The sequence below is a fragment of the Hypanus sabinus genome, chromosome 2 (genome assembly GCF_030144855.1).
Source record: "Hypanus sabinus isolate sHypSab1 chromosome 2, sHypSab1.hap1, whole genome shotgun sequence".
Lineage (NCBI taxonomy): Eukaryota > Metazoa > Chordata > Chondrichthyes > Myliobatiformes > Dasyatidae > Hypanus > Hypanus sabinus.
The window spans coordinates 106,210,086-106,229,958 of NC_082707.1; the positions used below are offsets into that span (position 1 = coordinate 106,210,086).

At 45.9% G+C, this 19,873-nt stretch overlaps 1 protein-coding gene across 3 annotated transcripts in view; it reads right to left on the reverse strand.

Moving 5' to 3' along the window:
• Positions 1 to 17,649, reverse strand: part of amotl2a (angiomotin like 2a) — a 41,948-nt gene extending 24,299 nt beyond the window's left edge. The window contains exons 1-3 of one of the 3 annotated variants that reach the window (XM_059951342.1): positions 16,875 to 17,647; positions 10,592 to 11,406; positions 4,745 to 4,985 (exon numbers count right to left, since the gene is read on the reverse strand). In XM_059951342.1, the coding sequence (XP_059807325.1) occupies positions 4,745 to 4,985; positions 10,592 to 11,382 (1,032 nt within the window). In that variant the 5' untranslated portion in view covers positions 11,383 to 11,406; positions 16,875 to 17,647. Of the gene's footprint in view, positions 1 to 4,744; positions 4,986 to 10,591; positions 11,407 to 16,436 lie in introns of all 3 variants that reach the window. The other 2 variants (XM_059951348.1, XM_059951355.1) reach the window with 2 other exon arrangements.
• Positions 17,650 to 19,873: the final 2,224 nt, after the last annotated feature.

Consider the following 19,873-nt stretch of genomic DNA (forward strand, 5'->3'; position numbering starts at 1 on the left):
AATTTTCTCTGCCTTTTCTATTGATTCTTAGACACCATCAACCTAGTGGTCAGATTGTTACAAGGAAGTTATTTGGTTATGAGGAAGTATGCATGATGTTTACCACTTCTAATCCATGATCAATATTAGCATTTTCAATACCAAACAGAGGAAATAATTGGCTGAATTGACCCAGACAAGGATGTGAATGGTTATTTCACAGCTGTAGTCACGCTGATATGCAGCAAGTGAAAGCAACACACTGAGTTGAGCAGGGTCCGGTTGAACTGTTTACTGTTTCAATCAGCGCGCGCTTGAAGTATCTGCTCCCAGCATCACCCGCTCCCTGTGGCGCGGAAGTGATCTCGGTTTCCAGGCCGAGGTCTGCCCCGCACTCAGAGCTTTCTCGGATGCTGCTGGCTGCGGACTCGCCCGCGACTGTTGGAGCCGGTTTGCTTGCCCCGTTGGCGAGCCGCCACATGACCCCCCCCCCCACCGCAGAACTGGCGCTAGGAGGTGCAGAACCCACAGCTTGCACACTGTCAGTTCTTTTAGGTGGCCGGCTTCATCATCATGGGGGTGGCACCGTAGCCCAGCGTTCAAGGTCTAGATGCGCCGGTTTGAGATGGTCAATGGTAAAAATCTCTTCACGACCGCCGATGTCGAGAACGCAGGTCGTCCCATTATGGCGCAGTGCCTTGTAGGGTCCTTCGTATGGTCACTGCAGGGGTGGTATGTGCGTGCCCCGGCAAATGAAAACGTACTTGCTCTGTTGTAGGTCTTGTTGCTCTGTTGAAAGAGGGTGTTGTTCCGTGAAGGGACGTCAGGACTGGGGCAAGTGTTCCAAGCGGCTTCCGGAGTTTAGTTAGGACATCATAGGTGTGTCCTCCTGGCCACGGGGTGCTGGCACAAACTCACCAGGAACTGTGAGCGGGGCACCGTAAGAAAGTTCGGCCGATGATGCGGCCAGGTCCTCCTTGGGTGCTGTGCAGATGCCAAGCAGCACCCAGAGGAGTTTGTCAACCCAGTCTGGCCCTGGGAGGCGTGCCATCAGGGCTGACTTCAAGTGCCTGTGGAAACGTTCCACAGGGTAAGTGCGGGGGGTAAGTAGTCATTCGGTGGAGCTGGGTTCTGAGGAGTTGTGCCAGTCCAGATCATAAAGCCGATGCGAACTGCACACCCGTCTGAAGTGACATGGGCTGAGAGACCGAACCGTGCCACCCAGGTGGTAATCAGGGCTCTGGCGCATGTCTCCATGGCCATGTCAGTGAGTGGGACAGCTTCCGGCCACCTCGTGAACCCGTCCACCGTGGTGAACAGGTATCCTGCTCCTCTCGAAACCGACAGTGGGCTGACGATGTCCACGTGGACATGTTCAAACCTTCTATGTGCCGGCTGGAAAGGTTGTGGTGGGGCCCTCATGTGCCGCTGGATTTTGGAGGTTTGACAGTGCGTATGTGTCCTGGCCCAGTGCCCGACCTGCTTGCGTAGGCCGTGCCACACAAACCTGTCTGCGATCAGCCGGATGGAAGGGTGGGCTAAACCGTGCAAGGCGTCGAAAACGTGGTGCCTTCAAGCGGTTGGGACAATGGGCCGCGGTTGCCCGGCAGACACATTGCAAGGAGCTCATTACCTTCGGGCTCAATGGGTATGTCTTCGAGGCGGAGTCCTGAGACTGCGGTTCAGTACGCCAGCATCTCGCTGTCCAGTCGTTGCACCTTCGCTAATGCCACATAATCCACCCCCGGAGAGAGAGAAAGAGTGCACTGACTGGACGGACATGTGTGACAGTGTGTCGGCTACCACGTTGTTCTTCCCAGAGATGTGCTTGATCGTGGTAGTAAACTCCGAGATGTACGACAGGTGGCGTTGCTGGTGGCCTGAGCATGGGTCCAACACTTTAGCAAACATGAAAGTGAGGGGCTTGTGGTCTGTGAAGACCGTGAACTCCCTCCCTTCCAGGAAATACCTGAAGTGCCGGATGGCAAGGTAGAGGGACAGCAGCTCCCTGTCGAAAGTGCTGTACTTAAGATCCAGGGGTCGTAGGTGCCAGCTGAAGAAAGCGAGCACCTTCCACTGGCCTTCGATGAGCTGCTCGAGCTCGCCACCAACTGCCGTGTCAGAGGCATCCACAGAGAGGGCAGTGGGGACATCAAGCCGGGGGGGGAGACCAGGAGCATGGCATTTGCTAGCATGTTCTTGGCTTGTTTGAAAGCCTCCATCGCCTCCTCTGTCCAGGTGACCTCTTTGACCTTGCCGGACATCAAGCCGAAAAGGGGCCACATGACCCGGGCTGCTGAGGGCTGGAAACAGTGGTAAAAGTTAACCATCCCAACAAATTCCTGCAGGCCTTTAACAGTGCTGGGTATGGCGTATCGGCAGATGGCTTCAACTTTTGCTGGCAGGGGCACAGCTCCATGGCAGTCGATCCGGTGCCCCAAGAAGTCGATGGTGGGTAGGCCGAGCAGGTGTAAATGTGCTAGATGTTCCTGGCAGGAGCGGCTGGTGATAAGTATGTCACCCAGGTAGACGAACAGAAAATCCAGATCTCGCCCTACTGTGTCCATCAGGCGCTGGAACGGCATCCTGAGGAACTCGAACAGGCCAAAGGGGGTAATGAGGGCCGTCTTGGGTACATCATCTGGCTGGACTGGAATCTGATGATACCCTCGGACCAGGTCAATCTTCAAAAAGAACTGGGCCTCTGCTTGCTCGAACTAGACTAGGGGTTGAGTGGTCTAGAAGGTTGGCAGTTTAAGGGAAACTGCATTCTGCAGAGCCGAGTCGTTCATGCTGGGTCCAAATGCCGTTGGACCGTCGGGGTCACCAATGTAGTCGTGCTGATATGCAACAAGTGACACACTGAGTCGAGCAGGATCTGGTTGAACTGTTCACTGTTTCAATCAGTGCGCACTTAAGTACCCGCTCTCTGCAGGGCGGAAGTGACGTCGGTTTCCAGGCCGAGGTCTGCCCCGCACTCAGAGCTTTCTCGAATGCTGCTGGCTGTGGACTTGCTTGCAACTGTTGGAGCCGGTTCGCTTGCCCCGTTGGCGAGCCGCCACACAGCCAACATTACAAAACCTTTTGCTTATGATGGTTATAGTAAATCATCAGTAAAAACAATAAACAAAAGTGCTTAAAATCATAAAGTTAAATGGGGTTTACAACCCAAAGTCAATGCTTGATACGTACTCCATTATTTTACAGATTCCACATTTGCAGGCAAGAAATCAAAATAAAAAGTGAAGCAATGGTTCTACAGTTTGGGAAATAACTTCCATTGTTAATTCAACATCTAAAATGAAGAACAACAATTGGTTTTCAGACTCACTGGCATTGAATTCAGAAGAAGCCTTCCATTACCCCAGCCAAGATCAGCTGGGATGCTAGTGTCTGCATTAATCAGAGACTTGCTGCTAAGACCCAACTGAGCATGACAAAACTTGTCCATTCCCATGATCTACAAAGGAACTCCAAATATTCCACCAAAGGCAAAAGTATGTGAACATTCACGTGGAGCCAGGCCCTCTTTTTAACCCATCAACAGGTTTCCTTGTACCTAATGTAAACGCAAATGAAAGGCGCTCATTCATGTGAAAAGCAACAACTACTGAAATCCTCCTCAAATCCCAGTATCTTTTATTACTTAAGCATTATAGCCAAAGCCAGCAACAGAAGTTTAAGGGTGTCAGAGTAATAGCAAATTTATAGTTACAGCTGTCATGTTCATGTTTATTATAGACTAGCTGAAACAAGTTTGTCTGAGTTAGTGCATATTGTTTATCAGGAACAATGGTCTCACACACACACACACACACACACAGACACACACACACACACACACACACACACACACACACACACACACACACACACACACACACACACACACACACTCCCAACAACCTGGTCTGCAACTGTTTGGGGCCTCCTTCTCATTGGACTGTGACTTTGCTCAGTTGACCATGTGTGACAACTGATGTATACTGCCCATCCCACCTGAGAATAGTTGATGAACAGGCACTTCCCACTGTTTAGAAAAGGAATGGAAGCCCTCATTTTCAGCCTGAAGGGGCTGCTTAAGGAGCAGGATTACATCTCAAAATGGAGCCCCTCAGTGAACACATGCCCATATTCCCTATTATGGGAAGTTTGGGAACAGCTGAACAACTATCCATAAGGCTTTTGGGACATTCATTGGCCTTGTTACCCTCTACCATCAGGACTGGTCCAACAATGACAGCAATGAGAACTCTACCCCTTCGACCTTTCCTCAACAGACAAAACCACCCTTCTTTACACTAATGTAAAACTGGAGGATTACGGCACTATTATGTTGATCTAATAAATGCCACCATTTTAGCTATCGTGGCCATGATTATCCAGCATCTATTGAATTGGAGTATGTACCAGATGCTTTATACTCAAGTCTCCAATTAAGAAAGGGATGGTAGAAGTAAACAGCGTGACTTCAACCAAATGTCAAGACAACCAAGGCCAATGTCACGCACACATGGCCTAGGGCAAGGAGGGACCACTTTTGAAGAAACTCCCTTGTCCAGGTCACAGGTAAAATCCTAAAAAGGGAGAATGTTCTCACCATCTCACCTTCTGACTCCAAATGCACAAATGCTAGAGTGCTTGTGAATCCAGAGCTGATTCCTCAGACAGACAAGGACTCCATAACTAAAACCCACAACTATTCAAACAATGCTTCATGTCCCAGGGCCCAATGCCAAGCAGAAATACAAACATTCCTTCTTACCTTCTGGATTTTGACTGACTTTTCAGTATGTCCATCCAGTTCCTTCCGTAAGTTTTCGTTTTCCTTCAGCAACATCTCCACCATTTGCTGGGCACGGTTGATCAGTGCCACATGGTCCACTGGTACAATGTGGGTGCTGTCACATGGAGCTCCAGTGAAAGATACATCCTCCATTTGTGTTGAGGCCAAGAGGCTGTGTTTCTGCTGCTGGGTGGGATGCGATACCTCAAACTGAGTCACCCTGAGTAAAACAATGACACAAACACACAATGTCATGACACAATGGGTTCATTACTCTGGAATGTCACTTTGCATTCCGTGGCCTCAGCTTCCTTGTTTGCTTCAATGTTTAGCTTAGGCTCTTACAGCACCTCTAGCTCAACAATACAGGTTTCACTTGAAACAAAATCCTTGACTGAATTAATACAGCAGATTGCATTCTTTAAATAACCCATAACAGTAAGAACCTGAAAGTGTCAAAGCAAAATTGTAAACGTTATTGAATAATGACAGTGGGAAGGGGAAACACTCGAAAACCACCGAATAACGCAAAAATATTCTCAACCAGATAACCAGCATTATCCTTAAATCTTTGGCATCGCTGTTTGTGCAAAGATGGTTAACCACTTTGACAAATTAAAGCAATTTATTCATGAGAAGAATACGCAACATTAGCTATTTCAAAGAAGTATGCAGAGTCCTTATGTACAGGACATTCTTTTGAGATGAAGTCAAGCAAGACGATCATGCTGTCCCAGCCGTTTGTGGGTGACATAAAGGCCAGTGTGCCTTTAACATTACAGACTGTGGGTTCCTCTCAACCTCCTACTGAGGCACCCTTATATTCTTTCCACATCCCCATAAACCTCTCAGATTCCAACATTCACTTACATACCAGGGGCCACTTACACTGACTAATTACCCCACTGACTCACACATCTTAGGGAAGTGGATTGAAACCCACAGTCCTTTGGAGAATGTGCAAACTCCACACAGTGCTTGAGGTCAAGATGGAACCATGGTTGCTGAGCTGTGAGGCAGTGACCTTGTGCTATCTACTGCTGATCATCCATTACACTCTAAATAAACTGAAGTAGTCATTGCTGATGTTATCTGGCTCCATGTCATTGATATGCTTTTGTGAAACACTGAACAGTTTGTTATATTGACAGAGCTACACGTATAAAGCATGGTCCTGAGCCTGGTGTGGCTCCCAGCTGTGAGAGGTCACAGAGCTACAACAGACTTTTATTTGTCCAACAGCAGATGGTTCTCCAATAAACACAGAGCACATACCAGATTTCCTAGGGTACTATAGCACCACAGAACAAGTGAATGCTGACTTCTAGCCTGAGGGCAAGAGAGCGAGAGACCTGCAAGTGCACTGCCTGGCACAGAAAACAGAAGGTGACATGCATTTGCGCCCCTCCCTTACTGACTGGATCTCCCTTGGCAAATTCATTGTTTCCTGCCATGAGAAAAATGTAAGTTACGCACCTCAAAATATGACCAGATACACATCAGTGTGGTTTGTTGTATTGTAACAGTCCTGAGATCCCACCGACACACAGTCATTGTTTACAGAGGACTTCGATGAACTTATTTTAATTAAATATTACAGCATGCATACAGGCAGAATGACTCTGTAGCTATTGTAACTGATCATGTTTTTGTCTTCAGTAGAATAGATCTTTGAACAGGTACATTTGAATGGTTTATATGAAGCACATATCCTATGCCTTCAATAAACAAGTAAGATTTTGTTTCTATTTCTTAAATGGCTCCCATTGATATAGAAAGAGAAACTCAACTTAAGCATCTTCTAAAACCCACACAGAATACCTAAGAAGACCTGCAGAGCATAAAACTTAGCCTGCTTGCTCATTTCATTGGGAAGACCAGCTTTCTTTATGTTTCATTTACATTTTTTCAATTTAGTGCAAGGCTCAAGTTCCACAATACTTCACTTCTTTTGTATTCCTTCAAACTATCATTTAGGAACCAAAATGCAGGAAGGCATGGCAGAAAGCGGAGACTGAACGGAAAATCACTACCTTACGGAAACTTTTTGAACTATACAATTACTTAGAGATGGGCCAGTTAGGAGAGACTACTGATGTGACATCTGTATGGATGCTCAGAATGAGAACAAATGTTAGAAATAACCTCTGCCCCCTGCATAACCCTTTGCTCTTGCAAGTTGGCTGATCCCAGACAGAAAGTTAGCAAGTAATTATCAATAATCTATCAATAATAATAATAACTATCAATAATAGTAAATTGAAACAGCAGCACACATTCCTGAACTATTGTCCAGTAATGGTAATTGTTCAATCATCTCATCCAGTACCTCCTCCTCGATCACCTGTTAGTGAAAATATTCCCAGCTATTCCCTTTGTTCTGAATGCAAAGCAGCAAAAAAAAAAGAATTGGGACATGGATCCTGCCATGGCAGGCAGTGAAGAATTAAAATGAGTGTGCCTTTATTCCAGGTCCTGATGGTGATATTCAAGATGGCATCAGCGATCAGCAGCAGCTTTCTGTGGGCTGCAGAAAATTGTTCCAAAATTCCTCTTAAATATACTTCTTTTGAATTGCTTTTGCTGCAATCTGCAGCCTGGGAATTTCCTCTTAACAACAGAGTTTTTAATCACATCAACAACCTCACAATGGACTGAAAAATCTGGACCAGTCAGGAGCAGTGCCTTTAAGGCACATCACGGCTGAAAACGAAGCAGGAGGGGCGACTATAAGCCAGGCTGAAACACAGAGGGAATGAGGCCTTGTCTACCCAGCGAATGTGCAGTCACTGGAGAATAAAACTGATGACCTGAAGACAAGACAGCTGTATCAAAGGCAGATGAGAAACATCTGCATTGTTTGCTGTATCGAGACTTGGTTATCTGCTGACACGCTGGACACAGCAGTCAGACCTGATGGATTTACGATTTTCAGAATGGACCAAACTACGGACTCTGGTAAGGCAAAGGGAGGAGGCGTGTGTTTCATAATCAATTCCACTGGTGCTCTGACATGGTAGTTTTGTCGAACTTGTGCTCCCCCTTGGCACGCCTAATAGTCAAAAGCCTTCAGTTGCATTTGACTCAAGAGCTCTCAGCCAAGATCCTGATGGTACTTATATACCACAATGCTGCACAACGTCATCGCCAAACGAGAAGCCGCCCATCCCGACACATTTCAAATTACAGATGGAGACTTCAACCAAGCCTGTTTGAAGAAAGTGCTGCCAAATTATCACCAGCATATAAGCTGCAGCAGCAGGGGACCCCATATACTAGATCACTGCTTAACTAAGATGAGGAATGCCTACCATTCCTTGTCCAGATCATATTTTGGCAAATTGGCTGTCCTCCTCCTAACTGCAAACAGGCAGAGCCAAAAAACCAAGACTCCAGAGCTCAGAGGCAGAGGAATGATTACAGGATTGCTTTGAGACAGTAGACTAGGCCATGGTCATCTGGAGATCTGAATGAATACACCAGGGATGTAACAGATTTTATTAAACAGCTGTAGATGAGAGTGCCCCCACTAAGTCATTCAGTCTTCTCCAATCAGAAGCCCTGTATGAACCATGAGATCTGAACTTTGCTGAGGACCAGATCAGAGACATTCAAGTCTGGAGACCAAGAAAGCTACAAGAGGTGCAGGTACAATCTCCAGAAAGCCATTGCATGGGCGAAATGGAGATTCCAGACCACACTTGAATCAACAAGAGACACTCACTGCTGTGGCAGAGCTTGAAAGCTATCACCGCACTCAAAGTAAAATCAAGTGACATGGGAGGCAGCAGGGTTTCGCTTCCAGTTAGCTCAATGTCCTCTATGCTCACTTTGACTGAAAGATCATGGAGGAACCATCGCAAATCTCCCCATCTCTCAATGACCCTTTGATCTCAGTATCTGAAGCTCACATGTGGGCTGCCTTCAGGAGGGTGAATCCAAGGAAAACGTCCAGACAGGGTGGGATACCTGGCCAAGTACCAAAGACCAGTGCTGATCAACTGGCCGGTGTGTTCACTGAGATCTTTAACCTCTCACTTTAGCAGTGTGGTACCCACCTGCTTCAAGCAGGCTTCAATCATACTGGTGCCTAAGAAAGGTGTAGTGACCTGCCTCAATCACCCCGTGGCACCTGCATTCACAGTGATGAAGTGTTTTGAGAGGCTGGTGATGGAACATATCAGCTCCTGCCTGAGAGGTGACTTAAATCCACTCCAATTTGCCTACTGGAGCAACAGGTCCACAGCAGATGCTGTCTCTCTGGCTCTTCACTCAATCCGGGAACATCTGGACAGCAAAGATGCATATACTAGGATGCTCTTTATCAATTACAGCTCAGCATTCAATATCATCATCCCCTCAAAATTAATCAATAATCTCCAAGACCTTGGACTCAATACCTCCTAGACTTGCTCACTTTCAGACCCAGTCATTTTAGATTGGCAACAACATCTCCTCCACAATCTCCATCAGCTCAAGAGCACCACAGGGCTGTGTACTTAGCGCCCTGCTCTACTCACTTTACACAGCTCAGCACAGCTCCAACACCATATACAAGTTTGCTGATGACACCACTGTTGTGGGCAGAATCAAAGGTGGTGATGAATCAGCACACAGGAGGGAGATTGAAAATCTGGCTGTGGAGTCATAACAACCTCTCACTCAATGTCAACAAAACCGAGGAATGGATTGTAGACTTCAGGAGGAGAAAACCAGAGTTCCATGAGCCATTCCTCATCAGTGGATCAGAGGTGGAGAGAGTCAACACTGCTGGGTGTTACTGTTTCAGCCGACCTGTCCTGGACCCAGCATGTAAGTGCAATTGTGAAGAAAGCACAGCAGTGCCTCTAGTTCCTCAGAAATCTGCAGAGCTTCAGCATGACATCCAAAACTTTGACAAACTTCTATAGATGTGTACTGGAGAGTGTATTGATTGGCTGCATCATGGCCTGGGATGGAAACACCAATGCCTTTGTATGGAAAATCTTACAAATGGTAGTGGATTTGGCTCAGTACATCACAGGTAAAGTCCTTCCAACCATTGAGCACATCAACATGAAACATCATCAGAGATCCCCATCACCCAGGCCTTGCTCTTTTCTCACTATTGCCGTCAGGGAGAAGGTATAGAGGTCTCAGGGCTCACACTACCAGGTTCAAGAACAGTTACTACCCATCAACTATCAAGCTCTTGAACAAAAGATGATAACTATACTCACTTGCTCATCCATTGAGATGTTGCCACAACCAAGGATCACATTCTAATGACTCTTTATCTTGTTATCTCATTATGTATTACAATTATTTATATTTGCATTTGCACAGCTTGTTGTCTTCTGCACTCTAGTTGATCTTTCATTGAAGATGTTACAGTTACTATTTTATAGATTTGCAGAGTATGCCTTCAGGAATATGAATCTCAGGGTTGTATTTGATAATAGAATTTTACTTTGAACATTGAACTTTGAGTAACTTGGCATCTCCTTCATGATCTCCTTTCCTTCTTTTTACACCCCTCAACATTATACCATGTTTTGACCCTGGAGTGAGGGTTTTGGAAAAAGCCCTCACACATAAAGGCTAATTTGGTCTTGCTGGGCACCTATACCTTTCCTTCCAATCTCTCTGGATAGTAACTGGAGCTGAGGCCTGCTCCTTTGCATCTCCCTGTCATGTAACACTGCAAGGCCATTTTTATCAGCTGCTAACCCAGTATGGAGCTGGGATGACATCAGAGACCTTGGGCACTCTGTGATGTGATCCCAACCATTCCACCTCCGCTGGCTCAGAGACTGATTTTAGTGATGAAATTTACAGTATAGTTACCTGGGAGACTGTTCTTGAGCGCTGTAGCCACGCCTGTTGGTGTTGAGGTGCTGTCTGTCAGAGCATGGAGTGGGGCCTTCATCATTGAGGTGCTGCTGGGAATGAGGGTGTATGGGAGCAGCTGCCTTTGCGTGAAAGGGGTATTCTGGAGGAGGCCCACGGTGCTCCACAGACTGAATGTGCCCCTGGCACCCTGACACCACTGGCAGCTTGTGGCGTTTCGAAAGCTGGGGGAAACTGTGTGAAGAGCTCATGGTGGTTGGAGTTTTAGGCCCATTCCTCTCCAGAGAAAGCTGCATCAGCCTCTCGCTGAGGGAGCGCACATGCTCGTGCTTCAGATCTTTGAGGGCATTGCTGTGAAGGTCCTGGTGGGCTCTGCCTTGGGTTGAGGCTGAGTGTGTTTCAGTGGCCACGTTAGGGCCTGAGTCAGTGGGCAGCTGCTGCCGCCTGTGCCCGGCCAGGAACTGGGACTGGGCTTTTGCCTCCTCGTAGGACGGCAGTGCCTCCCCATTTAGCTGCATCTGCTGTAGCCGATGAAGGAGGTTCTCCGAGTGTGTGAAGTCTCCCTGGTGCTCCTGACCCTGTGGCTCCTGTCGCGTAGAGTGCTGAACGATGTGACACTCCTCTTGTGTAAGGCTCTCCAGTGAAGAGCGGGGACTGCCTGTCCCAACCCTCATCGCCTGCTGTTGGATGGCCAGCAGTGCCCGGTTGTCCGTCAGGTTCCCATAGCGCAGCTGCTCCTGGATGAGCCGGTGGAGCACCGTACCTGATGAGTCTTCTGCAGTCCGCATCCTGCCTCAGCTCTGGAATCAATTCTGAAAGACAAAACAGGCCAATGAGGTTCATGGACCACTTCATAGGGACCTGTGGACAATGGCAATAGGCCCCGATGTACAGAGATATCAGTGCACACAGGGCCCAGACATGTCAGTGCACATAGGCCCCACACAGAGATATCAGTGCACACAGGGCCCAGACATGTCAGTGCACATAGGCCCCACACAGAGATATCAGTGCACACAGGGTCCAGAGATGTCACTGCACACAGGCCCCAGCGATGTCAGTGCACACAGGCCCCAGAGATATCAGTGCACACAGGCCCCAGAGAAATCGGAGCACACAGGCCCCAGAGATATCGATGCACACAGGCCCCAGAGATATCAGTACACACAGGCCCCACTCAGAGATATCAGTGCACACAGGCCCCACACAGAGGGATCAGTGCACACAGGCCCCACACAGAGGGATCAGTGCACACCAGCCTCAAACAGACGGATCAGTGCACACAGGCCCCAGAGATAACAGTGTACAAAGGCCCCACACAGATATATCAGTGCACATTTGGCCCAATACACATTTGGCCATTTTACACTGAGGGTCTAAGGAGGAGTCAGCCTGTGCTCCCCACCTAATGCCCATAGACTCTTCTACCAGTGTGCAAATTCTGTCAATATTAACAAATATACTCAAAGAGTGAGCAACTACATTCCTGCGGGAGACAAGCAATTCAAGATTTACAAGACTTCTACCTGGGGACAATTACCCTGTAGTTAGCTCTAGCTTCTAGGTCTGCATATGTGTCTCTTCAGCCAGAGGACAATGTAAGGTTAATAAAATGGATTAGGGGAGGATTAGTGTAAAATTGTGATTGACAGCTCAATTGGCCAAATGGCCTGTTTCAATGCTATATCTTTCACTATCCCCCTTGTCCTCCAGATTCTTCTAAACATTGCTGAGGTCAGCCAGCCTCAACCGTATCCCTACTCAGGGGATCAGGATTGTAAGAATCTGTCCCATTGACTCAAAGGCCAGATTATTTTTATTTCAGAGTTGTTTCATAGAACCATAAGATCAGCACTCTGTATTCATCGCTGAGGCACTGAAAGCCCTGAATGAGTCATTTAATTACTCCACTCTCCCAATTTCTCTTGGTTTAGGGAGAAGAATAAAGGTAACTTACTTCCATTATGCTATCTGGTATATCTCTTCTCATTACCTATGGTAATCTTACAAAGGAGGAAGTGCAAGGAAGTGTATGAACCCTGCATTTCCAGATTGTCTTGCAAGGAGAGGTCAAGCAAAAGGGAACCTGAGCACTTTAGAAAGATGAGAGGTGATCTCTATGAAGTAAGGACCTTACAGAGATGTTCTTTCCCACTGCTGAGAAGTCCAGGCTCTGGCAACAATCTCTAAATAGCTTGGCTATTCATGAAAGATAAGAATTTCTCATCCAGAGGTGTTAACCCTGTGGAGTTCTCTGTCCACAATGGATATAGAAGCTCAGTGATCAACCAATGTTTTAATTACTGAGGGAATCAAGAGGTTTGGAGTTCGTGGCTTCAGAAGATAAGGGGCAATTGTTGGAGGAGGGAAAGATGAATGGCCTCCTTCTGTTTCTCATGTTTTGATTTTCTTTCCAAGGGTCTCGCAAACATCCTGTTTCTCAATCCCAATGTTCATGCCTGTTGAATATTACTGTTCAATCCATTTCCTCAGCCTTTTCAGACCATGCATTTAAGAGCACAACTCGGAATAAAGAAGCACTGCTTTGGCCAATGATCTGATTCTGCTAGTTTATGGTCACCCACCCTGCTCTCTGCAAGGAAACAGCTTTTTATTCACTCTATCAAAACCCTCCATTACTTTGAGCATCTGTTATTAAATTTTACTCAACTTTTCTTGAAGAGCCGCAGCCACTCCAAGAGTTCCTCGTAATGGAACAATCCAAGACCGTTACTCCTCTATATTTAACGATGATATCTACAGCAATGGTTGCTTTGTAAAGTTAACCATAGGAATTTCATTCTGAGAGTGACTAGAACAGTTGTGAAATTACACCTGAGTTCAGGGTAGATGGTACACAACACTGGACAACCTACAAACAGTCCAAGTATAATCTATGGAAGGCCATTGTGAGAGTGAAAAGAAAGTTCTGTGTGAAATTAGAGGCAGAATTGGATGCACAATAGATGTGGTAGGGCTTCTCTTCCTTTAAGGTGGAACCTAATGGCACGTATGGCAATGATGCTTCACTCTCCAATGAGCTCAATGCCTATGATACATGCTTTGAAACGGAGAGTAACTACATCTGTGCGAACATCCATGGCGTCCAGTGACTCTATGACTTCTGTCCTGGAGAATGATGTCAAAACAGACCCTTGCAAAGCATCAGGCCCTGCTAATTTACCTAGCTGGGTACTGCAAACCTGAGTTGATTAACTAATAGGAGTGTTCAAAGACATCTTCAATCAGTCTAATGTTCCACCCACCCATTTCAAAAGGGCAGCACTCATAATGTAGCCAGTCGAGCAGGAAAAGTTGCATCAAAAACTATGGAAAGCTAGTACTCAAATCTACTGTAATGAAGTGCTTTAAAACATTGGTTATGTCCATAATTAACTCCTGCCTGAGCAAGGAGCTGGACCCACAGCAATTTGTCCATCGCCACAGGAGATCTACAGTAGACAATATTTCACTGGGTCTCAGGCTGCACAAAGTTTGACAGAAATGGGAAGAGGCAGGGAATAGGAAGATAAGGGCAATGTGCAGTTTAAATTGGAATTATTATTGGCTCAAACATGGTGTGCTGGGCTGTACTGTTCCAGGTTGTTTTACATTCTTTCTTCCAAGAAAAATGCCACAATAAAATTTAGCAGCACCAGACATTCCGAAGTCTCTGCCAGGTCACTGCTGCACTGAAGAACCTCCCTGGAAGTTGCCTCTCCCTCAAGTCTCCACCTCCATGTTTTATCATCATCAGATAATGACATGAATTTGAGGAATGCAAGGCATTAAGCCAGTGAATGGTGAAGGAAGAGCTGAAGGAATTAGACTGAGCACAAATTAGTCTGAACGCCCTACAGGAAATTCCAACTATAAAATGCCAAGAATGAGAACCAAATCTCACAATTTTTTTCTACTAGTTTCAACGATGAAGACCATCTGCATTTCATCTTCCTCACTTTTTCAACTGTTAAAAACTTTCCCTCACAACATCTTCTGTTGTTTTTGTTCAGCCACCACCAGCTGGAAAGAGTGTAGCGGTGTGCTACACGCAGCGCTAAAATTACGACACGGAGTCGGTAACTGTAGTCGAAGGAAAAAACTTTATTCGAAAACTTCAGCCTCACTTTTAAGCCTCCCTCAACCGGCCCCCCATGGCGCAGAGGCTCCAAAGCTCTGTGCTCGCAAACCCCCATAGGCTATCTAATTGTGAGTCGGTTCGGATGCGCCAGGAAATGGGTCGCCACAAGAGGATCAAAGCAATTGCAACATTTGACTGCAAATAATCTTGATTTATGAAAGGACGGGTGTAATATAGAATTTACCAATGAAACCATTAACTTGGGATGCTTAGGAGTGAAAAGAGCCCAACTTTTATTTCTCTACTGGATCTGGGGTCTGGTTTTATGCATTTTTATAGCACGTGCCCTTGGCATTCTTTGCTGCAAGAAGTACACAATGTGTACGTAGATTCTAATTAATTAGCATTTCTAACCACTTGAATATACATTCACAGGAAAAGCTATTGCTCCCAAAATACATTTATAATAATGTAAATCTGTCCATAATTATGTGGGTACACAAATCCCCTCCACTGGGAAACATTCCTTCTCAGTTAAGTCTGATTACCCTGAATATTACCATTGAAAAAAAACAGAAGACTTATGAAAGGAGATACATTCCTGAAGTTTTCCAAAACAAAGGCTCATTCACCTTCCAGCAGAATCCCATGGCAGGCCACACATTCCAATGCAACATGAAAACACCTCAGACTACTGCTCTGGAGCCTGATCACCTGCCAGCCAGCCAAAATAGCCATTAAATATCTTTGAATTTAAAATACCTTCTTCCTATCTATTCTACAAAGAACTCTAGATCTGCACATGAGTAAGCATTCTTCAGATGAACATCACAGAATTTCTGAGCCTTCAATACCAGGAGGGTAAAGTCATTAAGTAAAAGGAGAAATCATAATTATGTTCTCCGTGAGCTTCTTTTAAGCAAGATTCATTATTGATTTAATTTTTTGTAACCCTCAACTAACATGCATGTTCAATATGAATACTTAATATGACCACTAACATCTCTAAGTTAAGCAGTTACAATGAGAATATCTTATCTATAATGTTTGTTAGAAAGCATGGTAAAATGGGAGACAGTTTGATATTGGGTAACGTCAGCAATATTAATATTTCCTAGTCCACTCTATTTTACTGAAACTATATGACGTAGAGTCATTGAGCAACACAACACAGCCCAACAAATCCACCTAGCCAGTACGAATGTTGTTTTCCCCATATCCCTCCACGCCCCCCCCCCCCCCCCCGGTTCTTCTTCAATGACACTTTGGCAGTTTGTTCCATGTACTCACCCACTCACCACCCTCTGTGTGTAAAACTTGTCCTTCGGGTCCCTTTTAAATCATTCCCCTCTCACCCTAAATCCATGTTTCCTAGATTGGCACTCCGCTACCCTGGGGAAGTCAGTGCATCTATCTGTGCCTCTCATAAACTTGTTTCTGTAAGATCGCCCGTCTTTCTCCCTCCTTCCAAGGAATGAAGAACTAGACTGGCCAATCTCTCCCTATATCTCAGTCCCCGTAGTCCTGGCAATATTTAGTCAATCTTTTGTACAACACCGTGACAAAAACTGCACAAAGTACTCCATGTGGGCTCATTAGTGATTATACAAAATAATATCCCAACTCCAATTCTCGTTGCCCTGGCTGATAAAGGCAGCGCGCTAAACATCGTTTTCACCGCCCTTCTACCTGTAACGCCGCTTTCCACGATTACTTTCCAATTTCCAAGTTACTACTACGCGGGACTATTTTGTAACTTACGTTTCAAGAGGAATTAGCTACAGTATGCAATATTTGCCAACACGCTGTTTACTTTTATAACTTGAAATAATTTAAGGATCTAGAATCGCTCCCCGTTCGGTCGGCGCACATTGGAATCTGCAGTCTTCCCTATCCCTTTCAGTAATTCCTCCAGCCACCGCTTTCACTTGGTATATTTTTGTCCACTGACATCATTTGCCAGCGAGAAAAAGCGCAGAGCGGAAAATCTGCGGGGAAGGGACACCGGGAGAAGAATCACTCGGTTCCAACCCATTTTCACGGTTCTTCTATCAGAAGCCTGATTACCCGCGGGGACAATCTGTGAAACTTTCCCAAGTAGATTGTACAGTCCAGTAAAGTTGGTGGATCACGTTAGGACTCGGATGTTGTTCAGCGGAGGAATTCGATCACGATAACGAAACACGAGCTCTATCTCACCTTGCAACAGTAGCGTAGGGAGCTGAAAGGACGGAGCACACTACCCGTGCGCTTTCCAGCTGAAGAATAACTGCGTTCCGACGTGTGCCGGGGAGCGAGGCGCAGCTGGAATGCCAGGAATGCGGAGCTACGTGTTCCTCTGTCTATCAAAGCGGGCGGGGCTGAACCTGCAGGGGGCACACGTCGCACTACGGCAGAAGAGAACCTGGGCGAGAGGGTGACTGGAAAGTCTCTCCACGGGTTGTGCGTGGCTTGGGAAACTCCCCACGGAGGCAGCCTGAGCCTCCGAAAACCTAACCCTCTTCCTCTGCTCTCGTTTGTGCGGGAGCACTCGGCGGCTCTTCGCAATAAGAGATCTAACAAGATCTGGGCAACGTTTGTGGAACTTTGGGGAAAAAACACCTTTCAACTTGGTAGGAGGAGAACGTTTTCGGAGTTCTTGATTAATCCTCTGATAGAATACTATCTCCGAAGCTAGGCACTGTGATCTGTGTGGAAGAACACCCATTAGCCTCTGAACAAGATTTTTAAATCTCTTGCCAAGACAAAGATCTCTGCCTTTCTACATTTCCGAGAAAATAGAAGATCTCTTATCTTTACAATCCTTCGGCCATGATTTCTTCCGATGAACTGGCCTGTCCACAACCCCCGAAGCCTCTCTGCATTCTCGTCACAATTCATTCCGCCACCCGCTTTGCATCATTCATCCAAATCAATGACTTCGGGACCGAACTGAGGCTCCTAAAACCCTAACTGATCACCGCCTTCCAAACTGAAAATAACCCACTTAATCCTGTACTCTGTTTTTAATTGTCTATTAATAATTAACAATATATTATTCTGAATTCTATTTGCAGTAATTTTGATTTCTGGTGTGCAAACTTTTCGAAGAATTTAGCATTGATTCGTTTCCCCATATCAGTTATACCTTAAAAAAAACATACAGATCTGCCAGACATGATTCTAAATCCATGCAGACTCTTCCCAAACCTATATGTCCTATCTGCCTCCACAACCACTCCTACAGCGAATTCTAGGCAGCTGCCACTCTTTGAGTAAAATGTTAGTCCCACAAATCTCCTTTCAACTTCAGTATTAGACATTTAAACAATGGGAAAAAGATATCAGTTTTCTACTCTATCATTGAAAAATAGAAAATCTACAGCAGAATACAGGCCCTTCAGCCCACAAAGTTGTGCTGAACACATCCTTACCTTAGAAATTACTAGGCTTACTTGTAGCCCTCTATTTTTCTAAGCTCCACGTACTTACCTAAAAGCTTCTTAAAAGACCCTATCATATCCACCTCCACCACCGTTGCCAGCAGCCCATTCCATGCACTCACCACTCTCCAAGTAAAAAACTTACCCCTGACATCTCCTCTGTACCCACTCCCCAGCGCCTTAAACCTGTGTCCTCTTGTGGCAGCCATTTCAGCCCTGGGAAAAAGCCTCTGACTATCTGCATGATCAATGCCTCTCATCATCTTGTACATCTTTATCAGGTCACCTCTCATCCTCCTTCACTCCAAGGAGAAAAGGCCAAGTTCACTCAACCTATTCGCATAAGGCATGCTCCCCAACATCCTTGTAAATTTCCTCTGCACCCTTTCTATGGCTTCCACATTCTTCCTGTAGTGAGGCGACCAGAACTGAGCACAGTACTCCAAGTGGGGTCTGACCAGGGTTTATAGCTATAACATTACCTCTCAGCTCTTAAATTCAATTCCATGATTGATGAAGGCCAATACACTATACACCTTCTTAACCACACAGTCAACCTGCGCAGCTGCTTTGAGTGCCCTATGGACTCGGACCCCAAGGTCCCTCTGATCCTCCACACTGCCAAGAGTCTTACCATTAATACTACATTCTGCCATCATATTTGACCTACCAAAATGAACCACTTCACACTTATCCGGGTTGAACTCCATCTGCTATTTCTCAGCCCAGTTTTGTATCTTATCAATGTCTCACTGTAACCTCTGACAGCACTCCACACTAGCCACAACACCCCCAATCTTTGTGTCATCAGCAAAACTTATTAACCCCTCCCTCCACTTCCTCATCCAGGGCATTTATAAAAGTCATGAAGAGTAAGGGTCCCAGAACAGATCCTCAAGGCACTCCACTGGTGACCAACCTCCATGCAGAATATGACCTGTCTACACCACTCTTTGCCTTCTGTGATCAAGCCAGTTCTGGATCCACAAAGCAATGTCCCTTTGGATCCCATGCTCCTTACTTCCTCAATATGGGTACCTTATCAAATGCCTTGCTGAAATCCATATACACTACATCTGTTGCTCTTCCTTCATCAACGTGTTTAGTCACATCCTCAAAAAATTCAATCAGGCTCGCAAGGCACGACCTGCCCTTGACAAAGCCATGCTGACTACTCCTAATCGTATTATACCTCTCCAAATGTTCATAAATCCTGCCTCTCAGTATCTTCTCCATCAGTTTACTAACCACTGAGGTAAGACTCACTGGTCTATAATTTCCTGGGCTATCTCTACTCCCTTTCTTGAATAAAGGAACAACATCCGCAACCCTCCAATCCTCGGGAACCTCCCCTGTCTCTATTGATAATGCAAAGATCTTTGCTAGAGGTTCAGCAATCTCCTCCCTCACTTCCCACAGTAGCCTGAGTACAGTTCATCCAGACCCGGCAACTTATCCAACTTGATGCTTTCCAAAAGCTCCAACACATCCTCTTTCTTAATATCTACATGCTCAAGCTTTTCAGTCTGCTGCAAGTCATCATTACAATCACCAAGATCTTTTTCCATAGTGAATACTGAAGTAACGTATTCATTAAATACCTCTGCTATTTCCTCTGGTTCTATACACACTTTCCCACTGTCACATTTGATAGGTCCTATTCTTTCACGTCTTAGACAGACAGACAGACATACTTTATTGATCCCGAGGGAAACTGGGTTTCGTTACAGTCACACCAACCAAGAATAGCAAAGAAATATAGCAATATAAAACCAT